Source organism: Pteropus vampyrus, unplaced genomic scaffold (assembly GCF_000151845.1).
Source record: "Pteropus vampyrus isolate Shadow unplaced genomic scaffold, Pvam_2.0 Scaffold20, whole genome shotgun sequence".
Classification (NCBI taxonomy): domain Eukaryota; kingdom Metazoa; phylum Chordata; class Mammalia; order Chiroptera; family Pteropodidae; genus Pteropus; species Pteropus vampyrus.
Window position 1 is genome coordinate 14,809,902 of NW_011888801.1, and position 15,119 is coordinate 14,825,020.

Genomic DNA, 15,119 nt, shown 5'->3' on the forward strand with positions numbered 1-15,119 from the left:
CAGCCCCGCTCCTCTTCCAGGCCACGCACCCACTCCCCACCCCTTGAGTCAAGGTTGCTGCTCTGTGAGAGCACTAGCCAGCGCAGGTTCAGGGCCTAACCCTGCAGGGAGTACCCTAGCGCAAGCCCCAGTCTTAACTTCCCCTGCTCTGGTCCCCTAGCCATGACCCTTTTTGTGTCCCTCTCCCTTTCGTCCAGGGGGCGTGGAGCACGGAGGCATGCAAAAGGATGGGCTTCTGGCACAGAATAAGAGGGGCGCGGGCCTCTACCTCGCGGCCACCCTGTATAAAGATGTGCGTTTGACTGTCTCCCTTTTCGTTCCTCCAAGTGCCAACTTTGCCCGCTGCACAGCGGTGTCCTCGGTCCGAATCAATAAACCATATATGTCCGATCCCACGTCTCTTTACTGATGGGGAGTGGGCGGCCAGGTCAGGGCCAGGACGGAAGGGAGGGTGAGTTAGGTCTAACCCCAATCCAGGTCTCAGCCCGGCGGGCACGCGGGGAGTCTGTGGCTTTTTTGCTACTTAGAAAAGGAAATTCGTACAAAAGAAGCAAACCCAACAAGGTCGCTCACCCACAGACATCCTACCTCATATGACTCCCTCAGCCCGCGACAGCCCCGCCCTCCCAAGCCCAGCTCAGTGCCCCAGGGCGCCGCCTTGGGGAGCCTGCGGACCCGCTCCCTCAGGGTCCGTAGGCCCCACCCCTTGAGGACACGCCCTGCGTTAAACACAGAGCTCTGAGACTCCAGGGCTGGGCTTCCCTTGAATTCCGGCATCCAGGCTCCGAAAAGGAGAAGGAGCCAAGCTGCTCTGGGCGAGGTCCGATCTCTAGAAATATGCGTGTGTGACGTGTGTTCGTTAGAGAACCAGGCTCCATCCTACAGGGAGTCGGGGAACAGTTGTTGGTGTGTCTGCTGCGTCCCTGCCTTACGGGTCGGAGTCGCGACTGGAGAGGGTGCGAGTGCTGGAGCTGGTGCCAAACCCCCACCCCCACCCCACCCCCTCCCAATTCTACACCGTCCTGAGTGGAAGCAGCCGCCCAGAGCCGTCAGAGACGTCTCCCCACTTTGAGTGCGGGTCCTCAGAAGACCCAGGCCCGCGTTTGTGTGCCACTCCCAGTCCTGGAGCCTGCGGCCTGTTGAAGGCCGCAGAGTCCTCCCATTCCGGCGCGCAGTAAAGGTGGCTTGGTTGAGGAATACCTAAGAGTTAGACAACGCCTGAGAGAATCTGCATGGCTAGTGTGTGTACGTTTGTCGTTGGTCTGCATGTGGGTGGTCTCTTATGTGTTTGTCTGGACAGGGTCTGTCTTTGTGAGTCTGTCTGTATGTGTTTGCTTGTAAGGATCTATGTGTGGGCTGGGGGAGGAGTGCTTTGTCTAGGAGAAGTGCCTGCTTCTGGCTGGTGTTTCTAAGCATCCCCAAGTCTGTATCTCTCCCCACCCCCAACAGTGCTAACAGAGGTGGAAATAAAAAGGAGGGAGGACCTGCAGTGAATAACAAAGAGGTGTTATTATTATTAATTTTGAAAGGAGTTGTAGTAGGGTTTGAGCCTGACCTAGACGGTGCGGAGGGTACAGATCTCCCCAGACCTAACTCTACCCAGCGTTCTGCAGATGCAGCCGCTGCTAAGATAATGGATTTGGGGAGCGCGGGGACTGGGGACTGCTGGGCTGGGGGCAATGGGCATGGGTGGGGCAATGTTCTGCATGCCCTTCTCGGTCCTGAATTCTGCTGCCCTTGTGTAAACTGGTCCGAGCCAGGGCAGGGGACCTAGAGGTGGGATCTCGGAAGGCACCGGGAAGTGGCGGAGGGCGGGGGGAGGGTGCAAGGGAAATAGAGGACATAGAAAGAGAGAGACCGGGGTGGGGCTGGAGAAGGGAGGAAAAGAAAGGAGGGGAGGGAGGAGGAACAGGAGGAGGAGAGGACAGGCGCGGCCAACTCGCTGGCAGCCAGTCGGGAGCCCGCGGGGACGCGGCAACGTCGTCGGAGGCTCTACCACCGACAGAAGCGGCAGCCCGCACCCCCGCTCTGCTGACGTGCCTCCAGATCTCTTCCAGCTCACACTCCCGCCCCGAGTCCTGGTCCGTGAGGTGCAGCGGCGGCCAAGGCGGCAGAGCCGAGCAGAGCAGGTGAGAAGGGCTGGGCTGGCGCGCAGCACGGGAGTAAAGCTCAGGGACCGGAGGGAGGTTCCTTTCAGAGACCGCGCCGGGACAGAGGTCCCAGGACCTGCGGAGTTCTCCAAGTCCTAAACCGCAGCGGCCGTCGGGGGACCGCCAGGAGACTGAGGAATCCAGCGGCTCTAGTGCTTCCTCACGGAGAGTGGGGACAGGGAGTGGGGGAGCTGGACAATAAGACGTTAGGGAGAAAAGGCTTGGTTTGACCATCAGGGCTCCGCGGCTCCACGTGAATGTCCTCACTTCTCCTGGACCTCCATCTGCCATGTGCCAAGGTGCAGACCTTCTGTGCCCAGTCGAAAGGCCCGCAGGTCTCACCCCCCACCACTCGGAAGTGCGGGGGCGAGCTCGCCTCTCCTACTCTAGAAGAGGAAGGAGGTGGGGATCTGGCGCCGCCGGCAAGTACGAGCCTGGTCGAAGAGAGTCCCTAGAGCATGTTGAAAGCCTGTGGTGCAGGGCAGAGCTGAGATTGGGTCTCTAGGGCAGAACAGAGATCTCTGCGTGAAGCTTTTGGAAGCCAGGCTGGCCGAGAAAGCATCAAACAGACAGACTGAACACATAGGCACATACACCCTCTAAGCACCAAGGTCCAAGGAGAAACTGCATCTGGAGTAAGGGCCAGGCCCTCCCCTTTAGCCCCTAGGAAACCATCTTGCTTAGCTCTCCTTCCACTCTCCCAGATGGTGGGATCTCTGAGGTCTGACTAGTATCTTCTCGCTATGGTGCTGGCCTAGGACCAGAGCAAGAGAAGGCATGTGCCACCCTGTATCTAAGGCTCTTACCAAGCTGACCTCACCCTTCTTTGTCCCCTCAAAACCCTGCCACACTGTTGGTGGACCCTCACCTGAATACTGCCACTTCTGCAGTGAATAGATGCAGCCCCTACACTCTATGACACTAATGGGTCTGGGGACCACTTAGTCCAGAGGCTCTTGTTCAGTGTCTGGAAGGACTCTACATTCTCTGCCCAACACTTCCAGGCAGCCCAAGGCTTCTCCACCCCCGTGCTGGGTTCATCCATCTTTCTGGATATTCTGTCCTTGGGTACTATGCTCACGCCCAGCCCCAACCTGGACTGTGCCTGCCTGGGGTGAGGATAGGGTAAGGGGTGGAATGGGCTAAGCATCAGTTTTAAGCTCTTGGTAATAAATTAGAGAGGAGTGAGTGGAAAGCATGTGTGTGTGTCTCTACAGGCTTACGCTTAGCTTAGAGGGCTATCTGAGGGTAGAGGTGAGCCCCACTAGCCTTAAAAATGGACCTTTGTCTCTCTTCGTTTGGCTTACTTTTACTCCTCCTTCAAAATTAATTCACCAGTTTCCAAGCTGAGTCACGTGGCCCCTAGGTGCCTGGGCTGCCCAGCTTTCTTGTATCACCTCCTTCAGCATTCCCATGTCACCTACACTGGGAATCTGCAGACCAGAGACTGCCTAAGTCACAGCCTGTCCAGCAGGCTTCAGGGTCCTCCCTGCCTTGACCACAAGGCAGGCTCTCAATCAGCCCAGAGAGCCTCCTGGAGCCCAGGGTCTTGGAGAGCCTTGTATTCATTCAGGCATATATCCATTCAGACACGCATTCATGTATGCATGCATTTCTTTTACTCAGCTCTGCAACACACATCCTACTCTATGCCAGGCACCAGTTAGGTCCCAGAGATGAAACACTGAACATGACAGATATAGTCTTGCCCTGGAGAAGCTCACAGTCTAGTGGGAAAGAGAGGTTTTAATCTTTAAATTACACGTCTATTTGGTACCAGGCAGGAACTCTGCCAATGACCCCTTGTGGATCTGAAGTGGGCAAGGATCTAGAGCCCTGCTCCTTCCCACTTTACCCTGAGGTGGTCAATTGGGCCTGGATGACAGCAGTCTGGTAAAGCAGGTACCAGCTGGAGGGTCACTTCAGGCCCCATATTCCCCTATTTGGGGGCTCAGAGAGGACACTGTGGTCAGAGATGGCTGGTCTGGAGGCCAGGAGATTGAGATCAGACCTACAATGAGACTTGTGTGCACTACTGTCCAGCTCTGGTCTCCTCACAGGGAGTGAGTGGGTGTCAGACTATGGAAGGTGAAGGACTCATGGCAGGTCTACATGGCTGTTGTGCTGATGCCTTCCTGTTTCTTGGTCCTTAGGTCGCACTTCTGCTTTCTCAACCAGAAGTCACCAAGATGCCCATCCTGGAAAAAGCCCCCCATAAGATGGCAGCAAAATCTCCCAGCAGTGAGGAAGAAACTGTGAGTGACTTTTGGAGCCCTCTTTCTCATCTTTGCTCTCCCTACTGACATGCTCTTGTTTCCAGAACAGTCTTGAGTGGGACTGGCCCTCAGCACTTGCCCGGCCCCTAGCCTTGTACTCTCCTGGGCATGAATGAGGTCCAGGCTGAAGCCTTGCCCTGACCCTGTTGAGGAGCCTGGGAAGGCCTAGGTGTGGGGCTGGAAGTAGCTTCACGGGGTGCTAGTTTGGAATACTGACAACCACACTTCCTAACCCCCAAGGTCAGGGAGAGCCCTTGACCAGAGCCAAGTACTCTTTTTATCTCTCAGGACTTTTCCCCACCCTAAGTTTCACTCTCAATAGTTTTGAGCTTAGTGGAGTTTCCTTAGGTAAGGCTGAATTCTCTACTCTAAGTCTTGTTGCACCCGAGCTGTTGTCTCTAGTTTAGCCCTGGAGCCTTAGGCACCATCTTTCCCACTGACTTGAGACAAACCACTCCTCCCTGAGCAGGCATTTTCTCTCCTACTCCTCTCACCTTCTAGAGTGATAAAGCAACACATCTGACTACCAGGATGTTGCACGTTGCCACACTTGTCTTCTTGACACCTCCTTGACACCCCCATCCCCCAGGATTCATTTGAAACCCTGATAAGAACTTTCTGGCTTCTCCCATGAAGTTGCTCACCACATGGTCCTATCCATTGCAGCTGACAACACTTCTGTTGTTGCTTCTGCTCCATGATGTGTCCCTCCCTTTGGACTGTGGCTGCCTTGAGAGCAAGCCCTGTCTCTCCATCGAAACTGAGTCTAGCCCAGAGCCTGGATCATGTGCACTGCCCAGGAAATGTGTATTGACCTGAGACTCTAGAGTCCAAGGACCTTCATTAGTATAAGTCCCTGCTTCTGTCCTTATTGTGGGCCAGAAGTCTATGAGAGTCTGGGAGGAGCCCCGAGAGGCTGAGACATCTGACTTTGTTCCTTTTTACCCATCACCAAATCCCCATAACCCAGGCTGAGTCCCAGGGCAGAGTCAGAAGTGGCTTGTTTCTAGCAGAAGCTCCAGCCAGACCTGCTGGTACTCTTGGCAATACCACGAGCTGCACTGAGCTTTCTGTAGGTGCTTGCTCACTCGCTTACCACACAGATCCCCAGACCCCAACAGAAGGGAGAGGGAACTGGCTGGATGGGAGACCTGGACCTGGCTCTCTGGGAGTGGGCTGGACAACCTGAAACGCTGCTCAGACCCATCGAGTGGTCCCCAGGGCAGGAGTAGCCCAGAGTTAACATTAACACCCTCCTTCCTCCCGCTAGGGTAGTGAACTCTGGACACAGGATCAGACATGTGGGGGACTTCCATTCACTCATCAGTGCATATTCATATCGGTCCATCTGCCCAGGGTGGGTGTGGAGGCTCTAGCCTGTGCAGCAGCAGGAGCACAGTGGAGGCAAGCTTTCAACAGGCCCCTTTACTCCACAGTCTACCTGGAGTGGAAATTCACCACCCGCACCATCCCACAGAGGAAAAACCCCTGAAAGAAGGCAACCCGCTATCTGCCAACTTTGTGAAATTTAAGCAATAATATGAAAAGGCCTGGAAACAGATGAGTCCCAGGATAGGGAACAAAGATTGGGGAAGATGGAGACAAACATTGGGCATCAATTTAGGGACAGGTATCGACTACACATAAGGACAGGCATAGCAAGTGCCTGTGAACCCTCTCTTCCAGGGGCTGCCCAAACTCCCAGTGCCCCCACTGCAGCAGACCTTGGCCACTTACCTACGGTGCATGCAGCACCTGGTGCCCAAAGAGCAGTTCAAGAGGAGCCAGGCCATAGTGCAGCGGTTTGGGGCACCTGGTGGCCTTGGGGAGACCCTGCAGCAGAAGCTGCTGGAGCAGCAGGAGAAGACAGCAAACTGGGTAAGAGTTACTGGGACAAAGTTGACAGGGTAGACAAGGGATCCATGACTGGGAGGCGGGAGGCAGACATGGAGACAGAGGGATTTGGATGAGGGAGAGGTAAGTGAAAAAGATGGGGCAGATGGGGGACAAGAATGGAGGAGAGATGGGGGAGAGTAAGGGACAAAGGTAAGGAACAGACAAACATGATGTGGGAGGTAAAGATGGAGATGAGGGGGACAGATGGGAGAAATAGATGGGAGACAAAGAAGGGCAAGGATGGGGCAGATGGGGAAAAGGTTGGGGGATAGATGGGTGACAGGTATGGGGCAGCAGAAGATAGAGATGAGTTCAGGAAAACAGAGAGGGGTGAAAGGCAGGAATGTAAGTCTCATAAGGATGGTCAGGGAACATGGATGAAGCACCAAACAACCAAGATGGGAACCTGAGATGGAGGAAAGGAGAAAGTATGAACCAAGGATGAAGGATAGGCATGTGAGTCGGGAAGCACATGATCCTAGCAGAAGGATCTTAGAACTCAGTGCATGTTTGTGGAATGAATGAATGAAAAAAGTGCATGATCCAGTAAAGTGTCCCAGTTGTCCCTCAGGGCTGCCAGGAAGGGACTGGTACACAGGTAAGGTGCCCTTGTTTGGAGGGGTGTACATGGTCCATAGGGTTAAGGGCACCCCTTTTGCACTCTCCCCCACAGGTGTCTGAGTACTGGCTGAATGATATGTATCTTAACAACCGCTTGGCCCTGCCTGTCAACTCCAGCCCAGCTGTGATATTTGCCCGGCAACACTTCCAGGACACCAATGATCAGCTAAGGTGAGGTCACTGTGCTCCTGGGCTTGCATCTTGGGAGTCTGCCTTGGGGAAGGGTCCTGTACCCAGCACCAGGAACAAAAGGCCAAAGCTTGTGCCTTTGCAGAGCTTTCTGAGGCCAAATGGCCCCAAGACAGCAGCTGTCCAGGTCGCGGGGTCAGAAAGGAGGTTGTGTGTGAGGAACAAATACAAAGTCTTCCTCAGAATGTATTTATTTGAGATGGATGGGCACTAATGGACAGCATGGGCCCCAAGGTGTTCCCATTGCAGTCGGCCTGACTGAGGCTCTAGGGGGAGGTGGGTACCCTCTGACCCTGCCAGTGCTGGGACTTGTCAGTGGGACACACTGCCCCAGGTGATCTGGGAGACCTCTGCTGCCCTCCAGCCCCCAGCTCTAAACAGAGGTTCCAATGGGGTGGAAATGGTTCCTTTCTGCAAGCCACCTTCGCCAGATCCTGTGCCATCTGCTGAAATTTCAGAGCTCACTGAGCTGCTGGACTGGCCTCTGGGCCCAAAGATGACAATGGAGGGGCCACTTATGCAGGGGTGGGGCAGGGAGGAAGGTCTTTCTGCAGTAGTCACTCAGACCCAAATCCAGGTCTCTGGTTTTAAGACCTGAAGGGAGCATGACATAGGGACCTTTCATAGGGAGGAAAAGAACAAGAGGCGGGGCCCACCTTGCCTACGAATAAGGCTCAGCTATGCTTGGAAGATCCATACCCGCTCCTTCTTCACCTAGACCAGCCCAATCGTCTGGGGCAGTCTTCCCCCTTCCCCTGGGATAAACAAAGTGCATGAATGGGTGAATGACTTTTAAAAACAGTTATCAAAATTTCATCCTAGTGAGCATTTTTCTCCTGATGCAATTAAGCCAGGGTTTGTCATCCATGAACAGTTAAGGTGACATGGTTCCATGGTATGGTCCTCTAATATCTTTTTTATTCCCAGCACTCACTTTATTTTTCATTAGCATTTAGAGAACCAAATTATTGACTTTGCCCAGGAGATTGGATTTCCCGATGCAAAACCCTGGGATCTTGGTCCAGTCCTGCCCCAGCATGAGCCTTTCCTAGGAAGAACCCCATCCCTGACCATCAAGCCCTCTCTTGACTGCTCTGTGGCCTCTCCTGGCTTCCTCTCCTTCTTCCTCCTCATCATTCATTTTCCAGTTTCCTCTCCTCCCTGAAGTTCTCTCCATGAGAACACTTTTTAATCTAAAGCTTGTGAGGGACTGACAGCATGGAGTGGGAGAGTGGCAGGAATCCCATCTGATTAGGACACCACAAAGACCTGGTATCTGGTGGGTGGTCACTGAATTTGGGGAATGGGGTGGGGAGAGAGAGAGAGAGAGAGAGAGAGAGAGAGAGAGAGAGAGAGAGAGACAGAGAGACAGAGAGACAGAGAGAGACAGAGAGACAGAGAATGAGAGAGAGAGAGAGAAGAGAGAGCGAGCAAACTATAGAGGGAGAAGGGAGGAAGGAAGTGGGGAGGGAGAAAGAGAAAGGAAAGGAGGGAGAAGAAGGTTGAAAGGAGGGAGGGAGCCTGGGCCCCTGAAAGGAGAGGCTAAGGCCTCATCTCTCTCTGCAGGTTTGCTGCCAATCTCATCTCTGGTATACTCAACTACAAGGCGCTGCTGGACAGGTAGGACTGGGCCCAGCCTGAAAAGGGTAGTGCCCTGTTCCAGCACAGCCTGTTGATTCACCTGTCTCCATCCCACACTAGACAAGGAGCTCCAGAAGGCAGGGACCTTGTCTTTTTTCAGCTCTGTGTTCCTGGTTCCTGTGTTCCTGTCACTGAACCCCATCTACCTCTCAGCATCAGGATGACCTTTACCCTAGCTGGCCCAACCATTAACAGTTCCTTTTCCTGGGATAAGCACTGTCCTTCCTTGATATCTTTAAAATAATGCCCTTCCTCAATCCCTTGTATATCCACACTTGTATGTGTATCAGGAATCTAGTGAACACATGAGAAGGTGGCAAAGGGAGAGTTGCTGGAGAGAGGCATGGTGAGTCAGCCTTGCTACCTGCTACTCAAGGAGAATGGTCTCCTCAGTCTGAGCCTGCTTACTCAGCTTCAACCCCACTGGCTTCCTTTCTACATTAAACTGGTGTTCATCAAATAATCTGTGAAGAACTAACATATTTTTGAATTTTATAAAATGTTTGTAAAACATTACAAAAGTGAATTATTAGAAAGTACAAAATATGAGACCACTTGTTTTATTATTAGAGTCAATGGACATAAAATTCCTCTGCTTGATTGATGCAAAAGTTTCTGAAAGCCCCCTCTGGATTTCTATACTCACTCTGTCATGTGTTGGTCATTACAGCTCAGTTTAATACCTGCACTTGGAGCAGCAGGGCTGTGGTGTACTCACCTGGCCCACCTCAATGGGCCCCAGCTCTAGTCATGGCTGCCTCTAATCCTTAGGGCTGAGCTCACACGTCTGGTCATCAGTGAGATTGCTCCTGGCCCCTCTTCCTTGTCACCCTGGCTCACTACCTGAAACCCTCCTGTTTACCAGTCTGCTGCTTGTTGTCTGTGCCCAACCTAAATATCCCAAGACCTGTACCCTATTAGAGCAGGAAACTCATGTTTTCTTTGCCACTGTTTCTTCAGATCCCAGAATGGTGCCTGGCTCAGAGGAGCGCTCAAAAACATTTGTTGTCTGAAAGGGTGGAAGGAAGGAAGGGGAGTGAGATAGTGGGGGAGAAATAAGAGGAGGAGAAAGGGGGAGAGGGAGAAAGGAAAGACACAAAATATGCTGAGACCACAGGAGAAAGAGTTTTCTGCCTTGAATTCAGAGGAGGCTTCTAGAAGAAGTCATGAAGGAGTAAGCTCTTGGAGGAGTAGAAGGGGTTTTCTAAACAGATTAGCTAAGCACAGGGTGGGGTGAGGGCATGCCAAGCAAAGATCAGCATGAGCAAAGGCACAGAGGGCTAAAATGGCAAGATCTGCACTGTAGTGCTTGAGACGGGTGAGGAAACCCTGAGGGTCTCCTTGGCCATACAAATCGGGCATTATAGTACTTTAAAAAGTGGAGAGTCAAACTCTTTGACTGCCATTGTACTGCAGTTCTAGTTTTTGTGCCCTGCTTTGCCTAATCAAGTTAGGGCTGGATGGTTAGTAGAACCAATTCTGATTCTCCGCCTCTCTCCCCCTCCAGCCATTCCATCCCCACTGACTGTGCCAAAGGCCAGCTGTCAGGGCAGCAGCTCTGTATGAAGCAATACTATGGGCTCTTCTCCTCCTACCGGCTCCCTGGCCACACACAGGACACATTGGTGGCCCAGAAGAGCAGTGTCATGCCCGAGCCGGAGCACATCATTGTGGCCTGCTGCAACCAGGTAAGCAGCCCCTTGCTGCTGCAGCCTCTTGGGCTTGGGGAGGGCACACATGTGCTCATCCATTCCTGCTTTTCCAAGGGTACTCATAGCCCTCTCCCAGAGTCTCACAGTGACCTGGGCCAGAGTGGCCCCAAAGTGGGACCTCCTGACTCCTAGTCAGTCCCATTTCTCTCTACTGGTTAGATTTTAAGAATGAGGAGAGTCATCTATTGAGAACACTGTCCATGGGCTCCCATTCCATCCTTAACCAGGTCAGGTCAAAAGAGCTACTTGAATGGATGGGCTGAGGGTCGTTAATGAGACCCAGCATGGCCTCAGCCCCTCCACATGTAGTCACTGAGGCTGTGGCCTTCCTGGAGACTATACACAGGCAGATGGACAGCTTTACAGACTGACTATTGAAGGCTTCTTTGATCTTTTTTCTCCACTCACCAGGATGTTTGAGATCTATCCCTGTAGCTGTATCGAGAACTAGTTCATTCCTTTTAACTACTAGGTAGACATGCTCTGGATAGGTACATTTTACTTAGTTATTACCTACTGGAGACATTTAGGCTCTACCATCTTGCTGCAAACAAGGCTGATATACACATTCTTGTATAGGTCTTCTGGCACTAGGGTATGTTTCTTTAAGCCATAGGCTAAAGTATGTATTTATAAGTACAATTACTGAGTCATAGGGTATGCACATTTTTAGCAATGATAGACACAGCCTCCTCCAACAGTGGTTGTACCAATCTATACTCAATTCCCCCACAAACATAATAGTTTTACATGAACTAGGAACCACAAAATCAAATGTTCTTTTAGCTAAGTTTAATCTGGACTTCTTTGATTTGAAGTAGCTTGGAGTCCAGTACCGCTGACAGAGTTGGGTTGGTCCCAAATTGTGACTATTCAGAGCCATCACATACTTCAGAGACCTTGGGCCTGAGCATCCCCATCCGTTCTCACCTGTGAAGGCTCAGTGAAGGCCTGGCGCCTTGGGCCAGTTGCCATGAGTGACATGTTTGACCTGTTTCCCCTACAGTTCTTTGTCTTGGATGTTGTCATTAATTTCCGCCGTCTCAGTGAGGGGGATCTGTTCACTCAGTTGAGAAAGATAGTCAAAATGGCTTCCAACGAGGATGAACGTTTGCCTCCAATCGGCCTGCTGACATCAGACGGGAGGAGCGAGTGGGCTGAGGCCAGGACGGTCCTCGTGAAAGGTCAGCAGTAGTGTCCAGCACATCTCCACACTCATCTCATCCTCTCACGCCCATTGGCTTTCCCTCCTCCAGGGTCAGGCACCATGCCTCATCCCCATTTGCCATTGCATGGGGGGCTCAGGCCTCCCTCCAACTCAGGACCTGGCAACAAGTTCTGCTGTCGGACGATACACCTTGACGCTGACCCTCTTATTTCAGCTTTCTGGGTGAGGCTGATTAGCACTGGAATCCTGGCTTGTCTGGGAATACTGGGCAAGGGAAGATTTTGAGCTGGAAGGAGGCTGGCTATAATTAAGCAGTTGTGTTTTTCTTGTGGGCAGGGATCATTCTCATTTAAGGGGTCTGTGTCACTGGGAGAGCTGTCAGATGGGGATTTGGGAGGGAGCTCACTTCTGGAAGGGTGGTTGGTTGCCTCCTTCATGTGATTTCTTGGTCCTAGAACTTCTCATTTTCAAGCTGACCTTATCCTTCGGACTGGCTGCTCCCTTTGTGAATGTTTCCAAGCATCCCTATAAGAAAGCTAGTAATAGTCTTAACTTTTTTAAATCATACTTCTGGAAACTACTTTTCAAATCCAAAGCCAGTCATATTCCCAGGAACTGGATGGAGAGCCTACCTTTCTTGCATAGGCTAGAGATTCTTGGATGACAGATGAGACTTCTGTGAGCCTCCATCTACCACTCGGGCTTTCACTTGGCTCAGTGTCCATCAAGACTCCCTGAGTGTCTGTAAGCTGAGGACCTGGCCTAGGCCTGGGGAGTATAAGAGGCAGAGAGGATGAAAACTTTACCCCCAAGCCCACTTGAAAGAAACAGAGGAAAAGAGGGCTTGCAGGAGCAGGTTCAAATACATGGTAATGTGACATCTATCCACTTAACATAATAGACACAGCAGGTGCCAAATAAATGCTTCAAGACTTCAGAGTGAGAAGGGAGCCCTTCCAATTGGGAGGCTTTAGAAAGGCTTCTTTAGAAGAGGTGGGAATTGAGCAAAGTCCTGTGACATAAGTGAGAGAGGCAGGAGAGAAGGATAGCATCCAGAATGGCAAACTGACTGTGGGCAAAACCAGCAGGCCAGCAGTGATGCGCCTGCCCTACCATGAGGCAAAGATGGCCATACTGGTCATACCGGGAGAATAAGAAGGCAGCAGGACCTGGCTCTCTGGCAAGAGGTACTTAGATTTTCTGGTCCCTCTCCCTAGAAAGTTCTTCTCACAGGATTGGCTGGCTCTTTGCACCATCTAGATCTCACCTCAGGTGTTACCACCTTAGGCCCTCCTTGAGCATCCCTCTCCTAATATACTCTGACTGCATTTCTCACTCTCATTTGTTTGAGTCGTGCTGATTGTCTGCCTTCCTCTTCCAGTCAATAAAGTCCAGGAAGGGCCTTATCTATTTGGTTTAATTTTTGAATCTGCCATGCCAAGCACAGTAAGGGCCCAATTATATTTGTTCAATAAAAGAATGAAGGGCTACTAAATATACTAGGCCCCAGACTTATTTCTCACTTACCAATTAAGTATTCTTTCATCCAGTTATTGGGCACCTATGAATGCTTCTTCCTAAATCAGGGACTACGCAGGCCACCAGGAGGTATGAGAACTGAGCTCGTTCTCATAGACCTAACCAAGTTGAGGAATTAATAATTTATCATTTGAAAGTGAGTTAATTCCCTCAGGAGACCATGTTGTAATCAAATCCCACTCTTCTCCTCTCCAGGGACAGCCTGAGGCATCAAAATAATCGCTTCTGCTTCCAGTACAGTTTCCACTTTATTAGCAGGCCAGGCCAAGTCATCTCCCTGCTCATGATTGCCTTGAGGTCTCAGGGCTTGGACTGCACTAATCAGAATTAATTTGTTAATGGATTTTGATCTGGATTTCTAAATGGAAGTGCTGTTTCTAAGGGATGTGTGACAGAAAGGAGGGGCACATGCACCTTCCCTTCAGAAGTCCGATTAACCCAGTTAGCACTGACTGTATCATCTGCATAGCAGAAAACCAGTCCTTTACAAAGCCCTCCTCTCTGGAACGGCCACCCCACTTCCCAAGAAGGCAGATGGGGAAACCATTTAGGAAATGATTTCTGTATAAAAGTGAAAGATTATAGCAGCTTGGGCTAGAGTTGAGAGGGAAAGACATGGGTAAGGTCTACATATATTTCAAAGTAGAAGAAGAAGGAAAAGAGAAGTGGCAAAGTCTCCTAAGCTTTAGTTTGAGCAACTGAGTGGATGGTGGTACGATTCACGGAGGTGGGAAACAGGTGGGGAAATGGCTACAGCATGGAGAAGTTCTTTCCAATTATGTCAGGTTTGAGATGCTTTGAGTCATCCAACTGGAGACATCAAATTAGATCTATGTGTCTGAGCCTCAAGACAGAGGTCAGTACAGAGTTATAAATTTGAGAGCCATCAGCACATAAGTGATATTTAAAGTCATGGACCTGGGTGAGATCATCTAGAAGCAAAAGAACGGGGCCTCGGAGGTCAGGTAGAGAAAGATGCAAAAGGAATCAAATGAGTCACAACAATCCAAGATGGAATGAGGGAGTGGCCAACCACTTGGAATACTGCTGAGAGCTCAAGGAAGAGTCATTGGTGACCTTCACGGAGGTCAGACTGGAGTAGTGGGAAGAGTGAATGGTTGTAGGCTGATGGATGTGATCCAAAAGCAGGGAGAAATTGTTGATGAGGTCAATAAGTAGCATCAGTAAGTGTGGATGGCTCTTTCACAGTTTGGTTTTAAAAGGAGCAGAAAAATGGAGAAATTGCTGGAAAAGGAAGGGATCAAGGAAAGTGTTTTTAGTAGGAGAGGCAAGGGCATGGTTGCATGTAGACAAATTCATGGAGTTAATCCCATAAGAGAATTATTAATGAGGAGAGAGAAGGTCAATGGAAAGATGGAATTCTTGCAACAGGGATGTGTGACAGAAAGGAGGGGCACATGCACCTTCTCTTCAGAAGTCCGATTAATCCAGTTAGCACTGACTGTATCATCTGCATAGCAGAAAACCAGTCCTTCACACAGAAAACCAGTCCTGGAATTCTTGAAACAGAGCCCAGAGAAAAAGAAGCTTTTGGTTTGTGCAAGGAAAACAGAAACCTGGGTCCGAGATACATAAGATTGTGCTATGGTAGTGGGAGAATGAGGAGGTTCCCGACTGGTGACTTCTGGTCTCAGATCGACAGAGCCACATCCATGAGCTGAGAGGCAGGGGATGAAATTCTGAAGATGAAAGAGAACACATGAAATAGGCTTTCAGAAAGTGGGAAAGAGAACTTACTCATATTTGAGGACTTGTGATCATACATTTTAGGAGAAAAAAATTAGCATTGTTTTGCACCATCCCCCACCCCCACTCCCCACAATGTTCAGCTCTTCAGGTTCAGGCAAGGAGTAGGTGGGTGAATCACCAGTTTTGGACAAAGCTTGTGAATATGACCAAGGGAAGG

At 50.9% G+C, this 15,119-nt stretch overlaps 1 protein-coding gene across 1 annotated transcript in view; it reads left to right on the forward strand.

Annotated features, from left to right (window-relative positions):
• Window positions 1-1,959: 1,959 nt before the first annotated feature.
• Window positions 1,960-15,119, forward strand: part of CHAT (choline O-acetyltransferase) — a 46,179-nt gene continuing 33,019 nt past the window's right edge. The window contains exons 1-7 of the mRNA XM_011355411.1: window positions 1,960-2,129; window positions 4,304-4,405; window positions 6,113-6,304; window positions 6,996-7,114; window positions 8,699-8,752; window positions 10,281-10,461; window positions 11,492-11,669. Of these exons, the coding sequence (XP_011353713.1) occupies window positions 4,340-4,405; window positions 6,113-6,304; window positions 6,996-7,114; window positions 8,699-8,752; window positions 10,281-10,461; window positions 11,492-11,669 (790 nt within the window). The 5' untranslated portion in view covers window positions 1,960-2,129; window positions 4,304-4,339. The remainder of the gene's footprint in view (window positions 2,130-4,303; window positions 4,406-6,112; window positions 6,305-6,995; window positions 7,115-8,698; window positions 8,753-10,280; window positions 10,462-11,491; window positions 11,670-15,119) is intronic.